Consider the following 22,669-nt stretch of genomic DNA (forward strand, 5'->3'; position numbering starts at 1 on the left):
ATCCCATCAAAACCGAAACTTGAGTTTCTGCTCTAGATTTCCAGTTAATTTTTTTTGCTCAACTCCAGACGGTGCGCTGATTTTTTAAAAAATCTATTTTTCTAATCAACCTGTTCAGAGATTTATTACACTTCCATGGAGCTGGTGGCCTCCTGGTCCAGCGCAGGCACACTACCAGTGTGCCACAAAAGGGCCCCTGGTAGCATTGGCCACAAGAAAGTTCTGGTACACACCTCCAATCAATGCAGGATCAGCTTCTCTCCTGTTCTGTTTAGCCTAAAATGGATTGGAGTACCGGAATGGAGATTGTCCATGGACTCTGAACTTCAGAGAATATCCGTGTTCAAATCCCATGCCTACCTCTATCCTCCTTTCGGTGTACAACTCCTTGAGGAATCTGCACTCCTTAATTTCTGACCTCCTGCTAATTCCTGGTTTAATTGCTCCACCATTCCTTTAGGCATTTAGGAACTAAGTTCTGGAATTGCTTCCTGAAACCTCTCTGCTGTTCCTCCTTTTTAAAAAAAAATAAAATCTTTTCTTTGAGCAAGTTTTTGGTCCTAAAATGTAAGCCCTGTGTATAGGTCATCATCTTGCTGTTTGATTACCACCCTTGTGAAGCAAATTTGGATGCTTTGCTACATTAAAGTTACTGTATAAATTGTGTCGATGCTGCTACTTTAACAAGGTTATTCTGCCTTTGTTTTTTTCCTGAGAGAGGTCGTAAAGGCAGAGGTGCCAAAATGTCTGAACTGGCTATTTTAATAACGGCTAACAGATGCTGTCTCAGGTTTTTATTCAAACCACTCGTACAATGAAAGGGGAGTGGCCAGTTTTGCCAGTTCAGGCTTTTTTCTAATTCTGATTTAGTTTTAGCTGGGCACCCAAAGAAACAGCTCCATGTTGATCCTCTCTCTCTCTGACATCTCTCTCCTGTAAGAATCTGTGATTAGATTAGATTACTTACAGTGTGGAAACAGGCCCTTCGGCCCAACAAGTCCACACCGACCCGCCGAAGCACGACCCACCCATACATTTACCCTTTACCTAACACTACGGGCAATTTAGCATGGCCAATTCACCTGACCCGCACATCTTTGGACTGTGGGAGGAAACCGGAGCACCCGGAGGAAACCCACGCAGACACAGGGAGAACGTGCAAACTCCACACAGTCAGTCGCCTGAGTCGGGAATTGGACCCGGGTCTCAGGCGGTGTGAGACAGCAGTGCTAACCACTGTGCCACCGTGCCGCCCACTAATTTAGCTGTTTGCCAAGGGGCGTGTTTATGCGATGTTGCAGGAAATCAGAACCGTTCTTTAAGTTGCGTTTATGTGTCAGTTGGGTTTTCAAATAGTTATGGTATTCTAAATTTGGTTTTCTTTTCATTGTGTGCAAATAAATTCAGTTTTGTTTGAAACTGTGTTGTTTGACCAATTGCATCACTCCTGGAATATTCGCCTTACATCTGCTTAAAACAACTAAAAAAGTTAAGTTCTGGGCTACCTTGTTAAAATGTTTTGAGGGGGTCCAGCCTGGTCCATAACAAAATGTAAGATGTTGCCAAACAGCGTTTTTGTGAAAGGATAGGATTGAGGAAGCTTGACCAAAATCATGCTTGACAGTTCTGTTCGCCGAGCTGGAAGTTTTTGCTGCAAAAACTTCCAGCTCGGCGAACAGAACCACAACAACAGACACCCGAGCTACAAATCTTCAACCAGACTTTAATCATGCTTGACATTTTGTGTAAATTTTAATCGTCTCTGTCCAATTGTTGCCAGTAGTTTTGATTTACATTGGACGATTGCCCATAATAGTGAATGTCTCCTGACTGAACAATTCACGCAATGGCTCAATGTTAGTAATTCTTGCAAAATAGAAATAACAAGGTATTCCAAGAGCTCTGAAGCATTGTGCAAAATTTCTTGCAATATGAAATCTTCTTTGAAGGCACTTCCCAGTAATCTGTATATGAAAAGACTTCTTGGAAGCAGAGAGAAACTAAAATGCCATTCTTTTCCTAAAAGTGTTGGACACCACGATAAGTCATCAGCTAGCTCTTCAGGTTGGCCAGTTGCATGTGGCAGAACTGAAGATACATCCCATTGGCTTTCAACTCCCACTTAGGAATGGTGTAGGGTTTCTGGTTTGCGGTCAGAAATTTGCTGATTTTTAGATGGTTTGAATCACCCCCAGATCCCTGGTTCTGACATATTTTGGGAACATGAAATGAAGAAGACGGTAGACGGATGTTTCATGGCAAAAAAATCTGTGTTTATTTAAATACAAAAAGGTAAGTATAATTCAAGAAATAAAAAGGCAAATGTGATAGAAAAGTTAAAATGCCACAATTATACATAAACGGTAATTAGATACACTATCAAATTAAACAGGTTAGAACAGTATTCGAAGCTAAACAGCAGTTTTAATCACAGATATTTTCCTCAGGCTTCCTACCCTTGGGGTCCCTGCCCTGTCACCACCTGCCTTCCCCTACTTGCTAGGTAGGCTGGAAACTTTTGAGGTCTCTGGAGTTTCAGCTCATCACTGGGGAAAACACAGTTTTAAAGTGTGTCCAGTTGCTGAGGTTCTTGGGTCAGAAATTGGCGAGCTGAAAGAAGACAGAAGGTGGTGATTGATGGGAAATGTTCATTCTGGAGTTCAGTTACTAGTGGAATACCACAAGGATCTGTTTTGGGTCCACTGATGTTTGTCATTTTTATAAATTACCTGGATGAAGGCGTAAAAGAATGAGTAAATTTGCGACGACACTAAGGTCAGTACAGTTGGGGATAGTGCTGAAGGATGTTGTAGGTTACAGAGGGACATAAATAAGCTGCAGAGCTGGGCTGAGAGGTGGCAATGGAGTTTAATGCAGAAATGTGTGAGGTGATTCACTTTGGTTGGAGTATAGGAATGCAGAGTACTGGGCTAATGGTAAGATTTTTGATAGTGTAGATGAGCAGAGGGCTGTTAAGAAGGCATATGGTGTGTTAGCTTTCATCAGTAGAAGGATTCAGTTTCGAAAACCATGAGGTCATGCTGCAGTTGTACAAAACTCTGGTGCGGCCACACTTAGAGTATTGTGTACAGTTCTGGTCACCGCATTATAGGAAGAATGTGGAAGATTTGGAAAGGGTTCAGAGGAGATTTACTAGGATGTTGCCTGGTATGGAGGGAAGGTCTTATGAGGAAAGGTTGAGAGACTTGAGGCTGTTTTCGTTAGAGAGAAGATTGAGAGTTGACTTAATTGAGATATATAATCAGACGGTTAGATTGGGTGGCCTTTTTCCTAGGATGGTGATGGCTAACACAAGGGGACATAGCTTCAAATTGATAGATATAGGACAGATGTCAGAGGAGGTTTCTTTACTCAGAGTAGTAGGGGCGTGGAACGCACTGCCTTGCACAGTTAAAGACTTGCCAACTTTAGGGGCATTTAATTGATCATTGATAGGCATTTGGACGAGAATGGAATAGTGTAGGTTAGATGGGCTTCAATTTGGTTTCACAGATCAGTGCAACATTGAGGGCCGAAGGGCCTGTCCTGCGCTGTAATGTTCTATGTTCTTGCCGTTGGTTCTCTTAGCTTGGAACAGGCATGTATCTGAAAGCTCTTCTTCGGATCGTGTTTGGTTGGTATCCCCCTCTCATGTCCTGTTGCGATGAATGCTGTTGGTTTTGGTCTCCTGATCTAGCTTCTCAGTTCGGCTTCTGTGGTTGTAGATTCCAAAGCTGCTTGTTGGGGCTGGAAGCCTGTGGGGAAACTGTTTCTGCAGGAACCTGATGTTTGAAAAAAAACTCTCTTGGATCTCTCTCTCCTGCCAGTAGCTACAGGATAGCTTTCAGGGTGGCAGCTATCTGGGATCCTTCTTCTGCGAAAGCTATGGGCATAATTACCTGTGCCGAGATGAGGGCTTGTAATTATAGTGAGTTCAAATCTGTTGTTCTTACAATAGTCTCTTTGTTGTTTCTTTTGAGATGAATGTCTTCCTTATTATTAGAGTAGGTGCAAATATGTTTTCCATCCGGGGTGTATGGGCTTTCTGATTGTATGGAATATCCTCTGTTTAAGTGATTGAATATCTGGTGAAGTTGGAGGTCTTGGAATCTGTGCAGCCTCCATGTTGTCTGAATTCAGTTTTGTCATAAAGGTTAGTTCATCGCTCTTGTAGGGCTGAGGTGTGAATAGGTTTCCCCAGCTTCCAGACAAACTGTCCCTGTGACTGTATATTCCAGCATAGCTCAGCTGCTGGAGTTTTCTTTAAGTTTAACTTCGGAAAAAAAAACCTCCAAAATTCTGGTGGAAATCCAGTCATTTCAGATGGTGAGGAATCTTTTCAAGCTGATTTAGAATTTTGCCCAATCCTACAATGGGTTCTTCAGGCATTGACGCCATTGGAATATAGATTTGACAGAGAAGTGTTGGAGAGCTGTGGGTTATGGGTGCCATACGCAAACTGAATCTCATTGGGTGCATAAGCACCTTTGAATGCAGAAATAAAAAGTGGCCTCATGATATGATGGAGGGCATTGTACAAGGTATGATTGAGTGAAGAAGTAGGTGGATGTGGCTAAAAGGAAAATAGGGTATCAGTAATAGGCCTTGTATTGATTGACTGCCAAAACAAACACTTGATTTTACAAAGCATCTTTGTGTACTACTATACTCCCACAAGTGCTGTGGGAACTTGCTCATATACATGACTGAACAGGCAAGGATCTGATTTTATGTCTCATTGTATAAGGTCACTTCTGATAATGCAGCATTCCCTCAGTATCAGTTATGGTCAAATGCTACAGTAGGAGCACCGATCCCAGAACCTTTGACATCAACATCAGAATACTACCCAACTGAGTGACATTGACACATGGTTAGTAGTGTTTGCCATATCAATTCTCTTATACTTACACAGACTATTTATAGGGTTTGTTTTTTAAGTGATAAAACGTTGCTGATTAGAAAGTGCAAGGGTGCTTCTTTTTAAAATGATAAGGTTGCTTTCTACTTTATTCAGTGAACAATAAAGCTGTTTCTAAATTCAAGAAAATTCCTCAGCTCTTCATAATAAGAGTTGTCAGAGGCATTACCTAAAACCAGCATGCTTCATTCCGAGGGTCAGTGCAGCACAGGGTTAAAGAAAGGTTAAACGCAAAGTAACGTTCCCTCAACATTGTACCCATCAAACAATCCCAGGACAGGGACAGGGTGGGGTTAGATACAGAGTAAAGCTCTCTCTACTCTTTTTAAACTGAATGCAAAGCTTCCTTGACACTCCCCATCAAACATTCCCAGGACAAGTACAACATGGGCTTAGAAGTAGAGTAGAGCACACTACCCTTTTCACTCTCTTCACCCTCTTAAGCGAAAAAAAGGTCTCTCTACTATTGTATTGAGCATTCCTAGAGTAAAGCTACTTCCACAGTCTCCCCATCAAATACTCACAGGACAGGGATTAGACACAGATTGAGGATCCCACAACATTATCCCAAGACAGCCTTCCTGTTGCAAATGGAGAACTCTGCTCCCTCTATGATTGTAACTTGAATCGCTGAGGGAAATTAGTTGCCACCCCGGACACCCCAGAAATTGAAAATTAGTTTGCAGGACTAGGGTCATAGAGATGTATAGCATGGACGACATCAAACAAAACAATTTTTTGATTATGTGTATTAGTTTAAAAAAAAAGTCAGAAAAGTTGGGTGTAGAGGTAGAGTAAGGACTTTCAGTAATGGTCAAAAATAATTCAATCAATCAGCAAATTAAATTATTTGTTTTCTGATAATGTTTGTGATGAATGTGCTGAGTTATCAATGATGATAATGTAAGAGTGGGTGGGTATTGGAGGCAGGAGATTGAGTGAGAGATCATCACCAGACATTTGTCTAACTAGACAGCTCCCAGTCATTAGTGGCAGGTCATTTCTTTTGGGTATGTCAAGGCAAGCTTGTCCTTTCTCATTCTCAGTCTACCTGAAATCAAGAGTAGATTTAATCAAGGTGTTCAAAATTATGATTGGTCTCAATAAAGTAAATAAGGGGAAATGGTTTCCACTGGTGTTTGGATCAATAACCAAAAGACATGGGTTTAAGGGAATCTCAAAGACTCTGGCACAGGAAAGCAGACCGAATAACCTCTTTGTATGGCATCATAAACAAATTGATGATTGTATCCAGAGTATTTGGTGGGTGGAGAGAAAATAAGGGCTGTTTGATTTCCAAAATCATAAGCAAGCTGAGGGTCAGGGGGTTTGGAGACCCCTCTCCCACTGCTTAAACTAATCAAAAATCTAAAAAGCCTTCTGCAGTTAAACCTAGATTGAACATTTCAACCTGTAACTCCTTTAACGTTTTTATACATTAATGGAAGCTCCATGGTTCCATCTACAGGTAAATGCTTTCTTAGCATATTGGAATCAGTGTTAAAAGATTCTGACAAACAGGGATACTGGCCAGATTGTCTGTTTTTAGATGTTGGTTGAGAGGAAAATATTGATCCAGGACACAAGGGAGAACTAGGTGGTGGCACAGTGGCTCAGTGGTTAGCACTGCTGCCTCAGCACCAGGGACCCAGGTTCGATTCCAGCCTTGTGGAGTCTGTGTGGAGTTTGCATATTCTCCCGGTTTCCTCACACAGTCCAAAGATGTGCAGGCCAGGTGAGTTGGCCATTCTAAATTGCCCATAGTGCTAGGTGCATTTGTCAGAGGGAAATGGGTCTGGGTGGGTTACTCTTTGGAGAGTCGGTGTGGACTTGTTGGGCCAAAGGGCCTGTTTCCATACTGGAGGGAAACTAATCAACTTGCCTACTCCTCTGTAGTGTGAGGGATCTTTCATCAAGACCTTTGGTTTAACATCTTAGTGCAATAAGTTGATTAACAGCACAATGATAACATTGAGTCAGTCTACAACACAGAAAGTAAGTCATTTAGCCCATATAATCCATGCTGCTATTAATACTCCACAAACACCAAAGCCATGCTCAATCTATTGACTACCACCTGACCTATTTAAGCAAACAATTAACAGTAAGCCTGACTATGTGGTACGCCAATGAAGATTTCATACATCATCACAGAATGAGATGCAACGTTATCTGATCTTGCTTTCTTTGGCCTCGTGGCAAGATGAAGCCGCAATAAAATATTTCTCAAATAAAACTGTTGCTTTCAATGCTTGCAACGGTTTCCAAAAATACTCCTTAGTGTCACAATGACACTAAAAATGTTATATCTTACAAGTCAATTGATCTGAATAATATGCTGACTGAGTTAAAATATAAATGGCATCAGCAGTTCGATGGAAATAGCCAAGCCTGAATGAGAAAAAAAACAGGAAAGAAGGAGGGTCATTTCATTTGGGGCTTGCCTTGAATGCATTAGAGCCAGCACCCCTAACTGAGGCTGTCACCCCACACCACCTTCTGTAATGTCTGTCTTAAAGAACACCACCCCACTCATTGAGTCATAGAGACGGACAGCATAGAAACAGCCCCTTCGGTCCAACTCATCCATGCCGACCAGATATCCCAACCCAATCTAGTCCCACCTGCCAGCACCTGGCCCATATCCCTCCAAACCCTTCCTATTCATATACCTATCCAAATGCCTTTTAAAAGTTGTAATTGTACCAACCTCCAACACTTCCTCTGGCAGCTCATTCCATACACGTACCACCCTTTGCATGAAAACGTTGCCCTTTAGGTCTCTCTTATATTTTTCCCCTCTCACCCTAAACCTATGACTCCCCTACCCAAGGGAAGAGACTTCATCTATTTACCCTATCCATGCCCCTCATGATTTATAAACCCCTCAACCTCAAACGCTCCAGGGATAACAGCATCAGCCTATTCATCCTCTCCCTACAGCTCAAATCCTCCAACCTTGGCAACATTCTTGTAAATCTTTTCTGAACCTTTTCAACTTTCACAACATCCTTCCAGTAGAAATGAGATCAAAATTGCACGCAATATTCCCAAAGTGGCCTAACCAAAGTCCTGTACAGCCACATGACCTCCCAACTCCTGTACTCGATACTCTGAACGATAAAGGAAAGCATACCAAACGCTGCTTTCACTATACTGTCTACATGGCACTCCACTTTCAAGGAACTATGAACCTGCACTCCAAGATCTCTTTGTTCAGCAACACTCCCTAGAACCTTACCATTAAGTGTATAAGTCCTGCTAGGATTTGCTTTCCCAAAATGCAGCGCCTCGCATTTATCTAATTTAAACTCCATCTGCCACTTCTCAGCCCATTGGCCCATCTGGTCCAGATCCCATTGTAATCTGAGGCAAACTTCTTCGCTGTGCACTATATCTCCAATTTTGGTGTCATCTGCAAACTTACTAACTATACCTCTTATGCTCATATCCAAATCATTTATATAAATGATGAAAAGTAGTGGACTAAGCATCGATCCTTGTGGCACTGCACCAGATATAGATCCGTCCTCACTCAATAGCTACAGGATTTCTGTTTTCAGGGCATCTGGGATCCTCTTTAGGTCCTTACTGCTCTCCTGCCAACAGCCTGCACCAGGAGTGATGGAACTGCTAGCTAGTCAAACTAGTGACTCCTTTTGAGGACAGCACTTGGTCTCAATTGAGCCTGCCTGTAGTGTGTTGTATTAGTGGCTTTCTTATGTATTTCCTTCTAACTCCCCTCCTTCAAATGCAGTCGCATCTATTCTCCTCAACGATTCCCTATTCTCACCACTCCTTGGTAAAATAAATTTCTCATGTATCCCCCATGTGATTTATTTAGCAACAGTCCTGTATCAATTAGTTTCACTTGAACTGTAAACATTTTATCAACAACTTTGCAAATCCCTTCACACAAGACCATGAACTAGGAGCTGGAGTAGATTATGTGGCCCCTCAATCCTGTTCCATTTAATAAGATCATCTGATTGAAACCTCAAATCTATATTCTTGCTTATCCAATAACTTTTCACTCTTTGTTCACTCAGAATCAATCTACTTCTGCCTTTAAAAATATCAACATCTTAGCTTCTCCTACCTTTTCAGGAAGAGAAATTTTGAAGACTCTCAATCTATCATGATAAAAAAACTCATCTGTTTAATGGGCAACCTCTTATTTTTAAACAGTGGCCTCTCGTTCTAAATATTTTCATAACAGGAAACATCCCCTTATCTGCCTGTTGAGACCTCTCAGGACCTTATAAGTTATGATCATGTCTCTTCTTACTCTTCTTACAAGCTATTCTGCCCATTTCAATTATTAATCTGATAAACCTTTGAATTGCTTCCAATGTATTTACATGAAGAATACTGCACACAGTCTTCCAAATGTGGTCTCACCAGTTCCCTGCATTACTGAAGTATACCCTCCCTCCTTTTGCATTTAATTCCCCACACAATAACTGATAATCTATTAGTCTTCCTAATTACTTGGACCTGCATTGACCTTTTGTGATTAGTGCACTAGGAACCCAGAACCATCTGCATCTCAGAGCTTGCAACCTCTCACCATTTAGGTAATTTGATTTTAAAAAAATTCTTTCTATCAAAATGGATAATTACACATTTTCCCATCTTATACTCCATTTGCCAGATGTTTGCCCACTGGTTTAACCTACGTAAAGACTTTAGCAACCTTTTTATGTCCTCTTTACAATTTACTTTCCTACTAATCTTTGTGTCATTAGCAAACTTTGCAACCATACCTTCCGTTGCTCCACCCAAGTCACGTATGTGCTTTATTAAAAAGTTGAGATCCCAGCACTGATCCCTGTGGCACACAATTCATTACATCTTGCTGACAGGAAAAAAAAACCCTTTTCTGTCTCCTCTCTGCTTCCTGTTACCCTGCTAATTTTCTATCTATTACAAAATGTTTTGGCTACACCATGAGGTTTTATTTTCCAAAATAAAAATGAAGAGATTTGATATGGCACTTTATCAAATGTCTTCATAATCTTAAAGACCTTGAGTCTTGCCTAGAGGCAAGAGTCCTAGGCCTGATCATCCTTTACTGACCTGCACATCTCTCAATTGACGATAATTAGATAGAAATGAACAACATGGAGAAATTTATTCCTCAAGTACAGTGCAAAAAACAGATTATCAGATCACTGCCATTTTGTTGTTTGTGGGATCTTGCTGTGTGCAGATTGGATGCTGTATTTTCTATACGACAACTATGATGAGATTTTGGCTGTAAAGTGCACTGGGATATGCTGATGTTTTGAAAGGCACTTTTTTTTTTGCTTTGACAAAATCAGAGATGTGATTGTAATAGTCAGAGTCTGAATAAAGTGATGGGCCAAATGCCCTTTTCCTACTCTGAATTTGCATTATTTTCCTTGCTGAATTGTCCAGCTATTTGTCTGCAGGAGTAATTGCAACTACATCTGTTACAGATTAGAATGTGCTCACTCAAATGATTCACATTACTAACTTGGGGTATGTCACTCCTTAACTGAATGAATCTTCCCTTTGCATGTGCCACGTTTGGTGATGTCCAGCTGTGATGCCTTGGTTTAAACAAGAGAGCTTGGCCATGGAAAGAACCTTACAACACTGCATTGTTAGGATGCACACAGTCAGCTGCATTCCAATAAATAGTTCCTGTTATTCCTCCAAGCAATAGTTTGTCACATCAGCCTGTGCAGAATGGTCCCTGCCATCCCCAGCCCTGGCTTGATCACAACTCTGTTGTTCAGAAAGGACCACTGTGCAGATGAGAAAGCTCGGAAGGAAGAACAGGACGAGTGATCCTGCTAGGATGAAGCCACCTGCAGTCATGAAGGATGTGGTGTAACTTCCTGTGAGATCCTCCAGAAACCCTAAGTGGGAGAGATAAATTAGAATCACAAGTCACTAAACTCAATGTTTAATCTTTATTGCAGTTGCAGGTTCAACCCACTCATTCCTGGTTTTGATGACTCAGAGCCACACCTATTAAATGATGTTCTTCATGCTTGGCTTGAAGAGTACAGGTGAAATGTACAAAAAAAACAAGGAAGTTATGCAGTTAATAAGAATTGTTCACGCAGCAGTTCACATCCTCGAATTCTCTGCCTGCAAGGGTGGAGGAAGCAGATTCAATAGCAACATTCAAAGGAGAAATCAACAATTATTGTGAGGGCAACATTAATAGAGCTCTGAGCAAATACCAAAGGGTGTGAGATTAATTGCGTAACTCAAAGATGCAGAGACAATGGACCAACTGTGATGAATTATTTTTGTTTCTTCAGATCTCAGCCTGAAGACATGAACCAAATATCAATACCACAACTTCCATCAGGGAGGCTGGAACCCGACTATGTTCCTGCTGAATCAAGGATCGAATCCCGTGCTGGCACCAATCTGACCAGAGCAGCCAGCTGAGCTAACCAACCTTCAACCCCTAAAGATTGACTACTAACACATGTGCCACAAGACCTACCTGATTTTATATTGATTCAGTCCAATCCCACTTATAGTTGTGTTTGCTTTATAATGAGGGAATTTAAATACATCAGCAAGTGGTAATTGACAGAACTAATAAGACTCTATCTCAAGTAGGGGCAGGCTGCCTAATGTGGCCGGAAGGTGGGAGGGACGGGTGACTTGCTGGGTTGCTGGGGGTCTGTATTGAATGTACTGTTTTTTATGTAATTGGACTGTCTTATGTACAAATGTCATTGTTACTGTTTTATAATGATTGAAACTGAAATTTGAGGTATGTCCTCATTTCCCTGAAAACTTGTTGAAGGGTAAGGTTTGGGGTTTGGCTTTGCCATTCCTCTCCCTTGTAAAATTGACGTTTTTCTGTATACAGCTGTTTAATGTTAATTGTTTTGTAAACTGTGCATTGTTTAATAAAATAATAAGACTCTATCTCCAGACAGCAACAACCACCACCAATCAGTAAACCTCTGAAAAATATTATTGTAATATATATTTCTGTCAGAGCTCCACAGAGATATCAGTTGCAACCAACTATATGGAGATAGTCAGCATTGTATTAGAAAAAAATGTACCTATAAAGCATTCTTAAAATATGTTTTATCCATCTCATTTTTCTGTTTATAATATTTATTTCACATTTGTAACTGGATAGTTCAAATTCAAAAACTCAAAACAAATTAGAAACAGAAATCTTCAGCACTTTTCACAATTTCACGTTGTTCAAAAATTCAAATTCACCTGGACTGTCTCAGACTCCTCCCTCCCCTTCCTAGACCTCTCCATTTCTATCTCGGGCGAACGAATCAACACAGACATCTACTATAAACCGACTGACTCCCACAGCTACCTAGACTACACCTCCTCCCACCCTGCCCCTGTAAAAATGCCATCCCATATTCCCAATTCCTTCGTCTCCGCCGCATCTGCTCCCAGGAGGACCAGTTCCAATACTGTACAGCCCAGATGGCCTCCTTCTTCAAAGACCGCAGATTCCCCCCAGACGTGATCGATGATGCCCTCCACCGTATCTCCTCCACTTCCCGCTCCTCCACCCTTGAGCCCCGCCCCTCCAACCGCCACCAGGACAGAACCCCACTGGTTCTCACCTACCACCCCACCAACCTCCGTATACAGCGTATCATCCGCCGTCATTTCCGCCACCTCCAAATGGACCCCACCACCAGGGATATATTTCCCTCCCCTCCCCTATCAGCGTTTTGAAAAGACCACTCCCTTCGTGACTCCCTCGTCAGGTCCACACCCCCCACCAACCCAACCTCCACTCCCAGCACCTTCCCCTGCAACCGCAGGAAGTGCAAAACTTGCGCCCACACCTCCTCCCTTACCTCTCTCCAAGGCCCCAAGGGATCCTTCCATATCCGCCACAAATTCACCTGCACCTCCACACACATCATCTATTGCATCCGCTGCACCCGATGTGGCCTCCTTTATATTGGGGAGACGGGCCGCCTACTTGCGGAACGCTTCAGGGAACACCTCTGGGATGCCCGGACCAACCAACCCAACCACCCCGTGGCTCAACACTTTAACTCTCGCTCCCACTCCACCAAGGACATGCAGGTCCTTGGACTCCTCCATCGCCAGAACATAACAACACGATGGTTGGAGGAAGAGCGCCTCATCTTCCGCCTGGGAACCCTCCAACCACAAGGGATGAACTTAGATTTCTCCAGTTTCCCCATTTCCCCTCCCCCCACCTTGTCTCAGTCGATTCCCTCGAACTCAGCACTGCCCTCCTAACCTGCAATTTTCTTCCTGACCTCTCCGCCCCCACCCCACTCCGGCCTATCACCCTCACCTTGACCTCCTTCCACCTATCACATCTCCATCGCCCCTCCCCCAAGTCCCTCCTCCCTACCTTTTATCTTAGCCTGCTGGACACACTTTCCTCATTCCTGATGAAGGGCTCTGGCCCGAAACGTCGAATTTCCTGTTCCTTGGATGCTGCCTGACCTGCTGCGCTTTAACCAGCAACACATTTTCAGCTCTGATCTCCAGCATCTGCAGACCTCACTTTATATTCAGTCATGTGACAAAGAGACCCCAAGGTGGGGTAGAGTTCATTTATGCATGGGATGAAGAAGCCCTGGCCCTGAGTGGCCAATACCTCAACCAGGAAACTGGGTTCCACTGCAGCATGGTTCCTGCTGCTGATCCCAATTGGAAAATTTAGCTCTAAGTGAAGATTTAATGAGCGTTTGGTAGTAGAGAAGTTGAATATTGCTAAAAGAAAAGTGACCACGCTGGTGAAACCTTTTGTCATACACTCATACAGCCTGCTTGTTGTGATATAATGGCTACATATCTGGCATTGCACCATACAAATTACTCATTTATGCACTTGGCAGAACTTCTTTTAAAGTTGAATTACTGCTGATATAAGTACTAATTTTTGTCATAATTTTCAATGGGATCACATTCTAATTTCAAAAGTTATTTCCTGTTTGCCCACATTCCAACCAGATTTTTTGGAAACCTGAAATGTTATAGTTTGTATGTGTCATGAAATCATTCATTTGCGGCACTTCCTTTAAATAGATTTCTGCCTCATTTGCAGGAAGGTTTTGATCCAAAGTACTTGAGTGGTGTTCACAGATGCTGAGTTAAGATCAGATTATATTGCTGTAATAGATCCTGACAGGAGAGGGATTGATGTCTGAACCTTGTCTATTTTAATAAGGTTGTATTTTACATTGATTTCAGGGAACTGAAGTGAACTGCTGTGATAAACTAGCAAATTGTCCAGGAATGAACGGAGAACTTATAGCATTTCAAAGCTTAACCTGAATTTCTGTGTATTCTACTCTCATAGAATTTTCAAATGGGTAATGAGTCAGTTATGTCTGAAATGGATTGAATTACCTTTTGTTGTTGCTCTTTCGAAATGTTTCTATATGATAGGGACACCCCCACTAATGGATCTCCAAAGGAGACAACAGTGTGACATGATATGGGGCAGAAGGATCCCCCTGCCCTTTCCTTTTGGGTCCTTCTGTAGACTACCAATGGAGGAACACCTCCATGAAGGGGTGTCATGGAGTTATTCAGTGCAGAAACAGCCAACATGCTGACCAAGTTTCCCAAACTAAACTAGTCCCACTTGCATGCATTTGGCGCCTATCCCTCTAAACGTTCCTATTCATGCCGATAGTAGCACAACACCATGTTATAGTCCAACAGGTTTATTTAAAATCACAAGTTTTCGATGCGCTGCCCTTGGTCAAATGAAGCGTCCTCCAAGGTGCCCTTTAGGTGCACAACAATGGTGAGCCACCAAGCAGAACCGATAGCCAAGATCCATACTCATGAAGACGGTCTCAACCGTGATCTTTGGTTCATGTTGTGCGACATGTGACCATACTGTTCTGTACAAGCTTCCTTACTGCCCTGTTTTGACACTATCACCTCGATAACTTGGTCTGATCTCTCTCCCTTAATTAGTTTGTACAGTTTTGGATTACTTGTTACTTTGGTTAGACCCTCAACATGCAACTCTTTTACGTGGCATGTTATTCCAGTCATTTGGCTTGTCTCCAGCAACACCTTACTTTAATTTTTTGTAATTGTCTCTCTACTTCAATTAATTGGATTATAGACCATTCCCTTCACTTATTAATTAGCTGTTGACACTTTACTCACACCATCAGACATTCTTGATCACCTGCAGAGAGCTTTTCAGCCTGTTGATATTCCATTCCGACCATTTGTATGATCTTTTGATCTCTCTGATTGTGCCTGGGTGCTCTTTTTATTCCGCTTGACTAACAAGCAGTGCTCCAAAGGTTTGTGATTTCAAATAAACCTGTTGGACTATGGTGTTGTGTGTAAAAAAAAGTTACCTCTTATATTGTTTTTAAATCTCTCTCCTCTCACTGTAAAAATGTGTCCCCGAGTCTTGAAATCCCCCAGCCCAGAGAAAAGACACCTACCACTAACCTCATCTATACCCTTCATGAATTTATAAACCTTCAGAAGGTCACCTCTCAACCTCCTACGCTCAGGTGAAAAGGTTCCAGCCTATTCAGACTTTCTTTATAACTCAAACCTTCCATACCCAACCACATCCGAGTAAATCTCTTCTGAACCTCTCCAGCTTAATAATATCCTTCTGGGTGACCAGAACTGAGGAAGAAAATTTCAAAGACTAATTACTCCATTAAACAAGGAATCCCCCTTCACTCCTACCCAGAGTGGGAAACTATTTTGAAACTGTGTCCCTAATTCTACATTCCCACAAGGTGAAATACTCTTCTCAGCACCTATCCTGTCACGTCCCCTCAGAATCTTGTATGCTTTTCCCCCAAGTGGATAAGATTGCTTGTTGCTACTTCGAGAACAGGAATGTTTTTCAAAGTGTTATGGCCTATATTTATCATGCAATTAAAATCAATAAAAGCAGACTGTCTTCTTCTGTCCTCATTTATAAGGATCAGGCTATGGACTTCTTTTATCCACTTATGGGCAAAGTTATGCAGTGGTTTGTCATTGCCTGTGTAGGATAGCTGACCAGGAGACTCACCCACTCTTACTGCCTGCTTTCAGTTTTATTTACAAAGATTTATCTGGGGGATGATTAACCTGTTTCAAAAGCACCTTCCCATGGTCAATGAATTCTACTATTCCACTCAATTCTGGAGTTTCTGATGTAGAGATAGGGCTGCTACCCACTGCGCTGCAAGACCTATAAAGACAGATTATCCATTTTATCACTTTTTTTGTAGCATCTTGCTCTGCACAAATTGGGTGCTGTGTTTCCTAAATTATGATCGTAAATTCAGTTCAAAATGTACTTCATTGGCTCTTAAGCAATTTTGTTTGTTCTCAGGATTTGAAGTCATGAAATTGCAGTAGAAGAGTCCTTTAATTGTGACTTCAAAAGCAGGCCACATTAACAGCCAAATGATACAACTACACTCCCAGACATAAGCCAAATATGAGAACAGCCACAAGCTGTCTGTAAATGACAATGCTCCTGACAATATTTATAAAATTTATTCTTTAAAGATGATTAAATCTTGAATAGCTCTGCTCCATTTGTGGATCAGCTGGTTAGGAGAGAGTTGCTGAGTTATACAGAAAGTTTTCCAATTTTCTACATTAACCCACTTTAGGCAGGGATTAATGGAGGGTGTCAGTGTTGCCTTCAGTTATTTTTCCCAGGGAAAGGAAAATTGTCAAGGTTCCCATCCCATTTTGATAACTATTACCATTTGTTGTATGTGGATACCGCATGGGGACATGACCTGTGATGCCTCCACTGGTTGAGAAGGTTGCAGATTGATCAGTCCAGCATATTAAGAATTGTATAGAAATAGGCCATTCAGCCCAACTGATGTATCTTGGTGTTTCTGCTCTACAAGCTCCCTCTCATCCTATTCATCTCATTCTATCAACATGGCTTTCTATTCTTTCTCCCTTGTGTGTTTATCTAGGCATTCCCTTATCCACATCTCTAAAATCACCGGAAGTGCGATTCCTACATTCTCAGTTTTCTTTGGGTAAAGAAGTTTCACCACAATTCTTTCTTAGACTTACTCGTGAATAACTTGTATTTAAGAGCCATGAATGATTACTTAGATGAGGCAGTGGATTTTGACAAAACTCTTTAGAATTGTATCCCAGTAGAAGTCAACATACCTGGTGAAGATGATGATGAAAATAAGAAGAGTAGAATGAAACACAGAACAAGACATTTTATTACCTGATAAGGGAGGCCCAAGGAGTCCGCCAATACTTAGGAGCATCAGAAAGAGCCCAGTTGCATTGAGAATCCGTCCAATTCCTACGATATCTGGGAGCGTGGAGAAGAAGAGTGGGGCAAGACCTCCAGAACAGAAGCCATAAAAAAAACTGACCCCCACTAGACTATAGTACGTGCTCCCAACAGGAATGAGGAGAAGGCTAATTCCAGTGACAATACTCCAGAGGAATAACATGTGGATTTTTCGGATCAGCTTGAGATCTGCCAACCAACCAGAAAATAGCCGTGCAATAGTCTCAGCGATGGCAGTGACAGACAATAGGAAGGCAGCTTTATAATCACTCAATCCAAGATTCTTTCCATGGGCCACCAGATGGATGTAGGGCACAAAGTATCCTGTGGTCATCAGAGTAACTGCAAAACTGTACACCATAAAGCCTCTGTGCAAGAAAAGGGTCAAATCAAAGGCAGAGGTCACTTTGTTCCAAAACTCAGTGCTCTTCTTTCCATTGGCAGGATGTCCCCTTGAAGCAACTAGAAGGTCTTCTTGGATGGTGATGGGTCTGAGCAGAGCTGCACAGACACAGAGATTCAACATCATTGCAGACAGGATCTGAATGGCCCCACGCCATCCATACACATCAATTAGGAGCTGAAACAGTGGAGAGAAAAAGAAGGAGGCAACTCCCACTCCAGTGAATGCCAAACCGGTTGCCAAGGCTCTACGTCTCTTGAAGTATCTGGAGATCATGGCCATTGTGGGGGTGAAGACCAAAGCCCAACCAAAACCTGGAGAGTGAAGCAAGGGACAATGGAAACATGTTCTCCAAATTAGTGTGGAGCCATTGCATGGCTTAACACCCAAAGTCACCAAGATCTAAAAACTCGAACTCCTCACCTCCCATTGTCTTTCCCTTCGTCATTCAGGCATTTAAAACCAAAGCACAGTGTGATTAAATCACTGCTTTTCAAACTACTCCAAATTCCTCTCTCACTCTTTCAAATATGAATTGGATATAGATATAAATAAATATAAATTAGATTAAAATATAAATTATAAGAGGAAATGAATTGAATGGCTTGGGGCAAAGAGTGATTGACTGGGGATAATTCAATAGCTAGCAAAGACCGAGCACAAGTGTAATGGGTCTTATAGCCTCCTTCTGTGAGATTCTATGATGAGATGTCATGTGATGAAAATTCATGTGACCTCCAGAAATCTTTCCAATCAGAGTTAGTAAAGTAGTGGGACTGTACAAGAAATGTATCATTCATGGTGAATGGACATTTCATGGATACAGGGTTGTGTTTGGCTGTGATGGTCTTCCAAGTGGGTTAGCCAGGCAATATTCAGTATCAAAGTTCTGTGTGAAAAATGACCATTCGAGCAAAACAATTGGAGGACAGCCACAGCCTGTGGAATCAATCTCCTGGTGAGAGAGTCACTTTTTTAAGGAGGAGATAATTGGAGAGAGGTGGACCATCACATACCCAGGATGGACAAGACATATTGGAGCTCTCATATATGTCTCTTTGTTTGAATATAACCCATTATGAATGCTGAGGACTTGTGTGCAACTGCAGAGTTAAGAGAACAGAAATAAACTCGGATCAAGAAATCTGACAAACAGCCTACATTAAACACATTGTGCTGACCTGTCAGAACTCCAATGGAGAGGTACATGTGCAGAAGGCTCTGTCCAAATGAGGCTGCAAGCATTCCCAGGAAAGCTAAAATTGCACCAACCATCACCACAGGGCGAGCTCCGTAATGCATCCCAAATACACTCCCCACTGGACCTGTAAATTGAAACAAAATAGGAACTTCGGTCTATATCTTTAAAAACTCATAGACAAATACAAAACTAAAAAAAGGCTAATCGATATGAGGTCTTGTGGGATAGCCTTTAAACCAGAGGCTCAGGTTTCATGTCCCACTCTAGTAGTTGATGACCAAAGAATGCAAGCATCAATCCTCATATCCTTCCAACAAATGCTAGTGGCAGGCAGTAAGAGGGCCAAAGTTTCAGTCATATGCTGGAACGGAAATTGAAGTTTGTTCCATCACTAATAGCTCCAGGCTATTCATGAATCTAAAAATGTATGCTGCCACAGCACCACTTGGCTGCAAAGTTGTTGTGGATCAGACTTGTGCCAACAGAATGGGATTCTACTGGGCTGGTTATGGGATCTGTTGCCTTGACCCGACACTGGTCAATGTTGTGATGCTGTAGGTCAGACCTTTCTTCAGGCAGAGAACTCAAGAAGAACAAAAAGGCTAATAGGTTGTTCGAATTCAATTCAGGAAGGTTTTGAAAGTTTTGTTACAGCTCTGGTTGTGGCTACAGTTTTTATTTTAATCTTTCATGGTATGCGAGTGCCACTGGTAAGACCAGCATTTGTTTTCTATCCCTCATTACCCTTGAATTGATGAGCTATCTAGGCCCTTTCAGAGGCCTGACAAAAGTCAACCTCATTTCTGTGCACCTGGAGTCATGTGTAGGCTCAACGGGATAAGGATAACAGATTTACTTCCTTAAGGAACACTAGTGAATCAATGGGTTTTATGACTATTGACAATACTTACATGCTCACCTGCAGACTTTTTTTGTTCCAGATTTTATTGAATTCAACTCGAATATTGTGACATGGAGAATGTTGACCAGGGTCTCTTGGTTACCATACACCACTGCCTCCCCTCCTCTGGAGCACTGCATTCAGTTCTGGGCATCACTGCTTTGTTCTTGGAGAGGGGATGCAGTGCAGAATCACCAGATTCTGAGGCTAAAGCACCTGAGGCTAAAAGGGTTGAATTCTGAGGTTAAAAATCACACAACACCAGGTTAAAGCCCAACAGGTCTATTTGGAAGCACTAGCTTCAGAGCGCTGCTCCTTCATCAGGTGATTGTAGAGTATAAATCATAAGACACAGAATTTATAACAAAAATTTACAGTGTAATGTAACTGAAATTATATATTGAAAAAGACCTGGATTGTTTGTTAAGTTTCTCATCTTTTAGAATAAACATGTTGGTTTCAGTTCTTTCATACGAAAATTGTAGAACTTTTTTAAAGTTACATTCTCAAGTGAACTTTAACAATTGGTGTCATGTTGACCCAGATAATGCATTGAAGGTGTGAGATGCCCTGTGTGAGACTGTCTGTGCCACAATGGTCAGACTGATTCTAATCTAAAAATTGATTTACAGAATCGTACATTGATTCATGCAGTTTTTGAGCAAAATGAAATGTAAATCTGCAAGTACAAATTCACCCCAAAGATTTGTGTGTGTGTACGTGCATGTCAGTGTGTTTGTGAGGGGTGAGGAGGGTTATGACTGTCTGTGAGAGAGTGTGTGAATATGAGAGTAAAAGGGTATAAGTCTGTAAGAGGCTGTGTGTGTGTGTGTGTGTGTGTGTGTGTACGTGGCAGGTACTCATGCTAACATTGTCTATCTCATACGCTGCAGGCAAGGATGCCCTTAGGCATGGTACATTGGTGAGACCGAGCAGAGGCTACAGCAATGGACGAATGGACACCCCACAACAATCATCAGACAGGAGTGTTCCCTCCCAGTCAGAGGAAACTTCAGTGGTCCAGGACATTTGAACTCAGACCTTTGGGTGACTGTCCTCCAAGGTGGACTTTGGGACAGGAAATGTGGCCTTGCAGAAGCTGATAGCCACGTTCGGTACTCATGGGGATGACCTTAACTGGGACCTTGGGTTCATGTCATACTACAGGCGACCCCACTATACACACATGCAGACCCTCTCTCATACACAAGCTTTCTCTCATACGCTCACACATACACTCCCACACTCACACGCACACATGCACCTTCTCATAGACTTATACCCCTTTACACTCACACTCGCACATATGCACATACTCTCTCACAGACATTCATAACCCTCACCCCCATGCACACACTCACATGCACGCACACACATACATTTTTGGGGTGAATTTGTACTTGCAGATTTACACTTTAGTTTGCTCAAAAACTGCATAAATCCATGTAAGATTCTGTAAATCAATTTTTAGATTAGAATCATTTTGAACATTGTGGCACAGACAGTCTCACACAGGGCACCTCACACCTTCAATGCATTATCTGGGCCGGCATGACACCAATTGTTAAAGTTCACTTGAGAATGTAATTTTAAAAAAGTTCTGCGATTTACATATGAAAGAACTGAAACCAACATGGTCATTCTAAAAGATGAGACTTAACAAACAATCCAGGTCTTTATCAATATATAATTTCAGTTACATCAAACTGTAAATTTTTGTTATAAGTTCTGTGTTTTATGATCTTATACTCCACAACCACCTGATGAAGGTGCAATGCTCTGAAAGCTAGTGCTTCCAAATAAACCTGTTGGACTATAACCTGGCGTTGTGTGATTTTAACTTTGTACATCCCAGTCCATCACTGGCATCTCCAAATCTCGAATTATGAGGACATTGTGGTATAATATTGCCTTGACTTTCGAAAATTAAGGATGATCCCATTGTGGTAAGTTGACTGGAAGATTTGATTGGATTGATTAAAAACCATTTCCACTGGTGGGAACAGTCTTGGATAAGTAAGTAGAGTCTTAAAAAAAAAGGTCAGGCTGCTAAGGGATGATGTCAAGAAGCATCTCTTCACATAAAGACTAATTTGCCCATAAAAACCTGATGAGGTCAATTGAAAATGTCAAAACTGAGATTAACAATTGATTTTTGTTGAGTAAAGATATTGAGACATAAAGAACTAGGCTGGGTAAATACATTTAAGATACACATCAGTCACGACCTAATTTAATGGCAGAATACATTTGAGGAGCTAAATAGCTTCCTTCAGTTCATGAGTTTGTCTCCAGAAAACAGTAATTGGGCCATTTGACCTCACCATGTCCTTTGAGGAGAGATATTCTTTTAAAAGGACATAAATTTGAAGAGCAAGAAAAGAGGAAACAGGACTAACTTGCAAACTGTTGTGTTGCCATAGCAATGGAAGTGATCCATGAAACATGACTAGATGACTCTTGGAAGTATTGGATGAAATGAATGAAGAAGACTCCAAAGGATCGTGTGACACCGACCAAAAGGCAGTTATTCAAGAAGCCAGCCAAAACGATCATCCACCCCCATCCACCATCTGGAGACTTACTGATGACTGGGTCAGCCATTGCAGGCTATAATGAGATCTGTGGAGATAACACAATACTGAACAGATCAGTGGTGAGGCCCAATCCCTTTCCTGTCTCTTGGCCAAGAAATACTGACCAGTAAAAACGTCTTACTATTTTCCTGTTACAGGCTACAAACATCTCCAGATAATTGTTGGTGTGCTGATATGTGAGGCTAATGGGTTGTGACAATGGATTGTGGGGCCCCATCCCAAATATTTACATGATTAGTAATAGCTGTGGTAACAATTATTCCTGAATTGACCTGGGTTGGAGATAGGGAAATAAATCAGTCAGTGTTCCTGTACCTGAGCATGATCATGCTAGCCTAAATGGAAAATGTTTGTGTG

The 22,669-nt window shown here is 41.8% G+C and overlaps 1 protein-coding gene across 1 annotated transcript; it reads right to left on the reverse strand.

The window, feature by feature from the left end:
• Positions 1-10,183: 10,183 nt before the first annotated feature.
• LOC132835264 (monocarboxylate transporter 13-like) lies at positions 10,184-22,319 on the reverse strand. Its single transcript, XM_060854657.1, has 4 exons — positions 22,115-22,319; positions 18,795-18,938; positions 17,139-17,927; positions 10,184-10,809 (listed from the first exon to the last, which is right to left on the reverse strand). The coding sequence occupies exons 1-4, from the start codon at positions 22,317-22,319 to the stop codon at positions 10,595-10,597; spliced, it is 1,353 nt and encodes a 450-aa protein (XP_060710640.1). The 3' UTR covers positions 10,184-10,594.
• Between the last annotated feature and the right edge of the window lie 350 nt (positions 22,320-22,669).

This window comes from Hemiscyllium ocellatum, chromosome 44 (genome assembly GCF_020745735.1).
Source record: "Hemiscyllium ocellatum isolate sHemOce1 chromosome 44, sHemOce1.pat.X.cur, whole genome shotgun sequence".
Classification (NCBI taxonomy): domain Eukaryota; kingdom Metazoa; phylum Chordata; class Chondrichthyes; order Orectolobiformes; family Hemiscylliidae; genus Hemiscyllium; species Hemiscyllium ocellatum.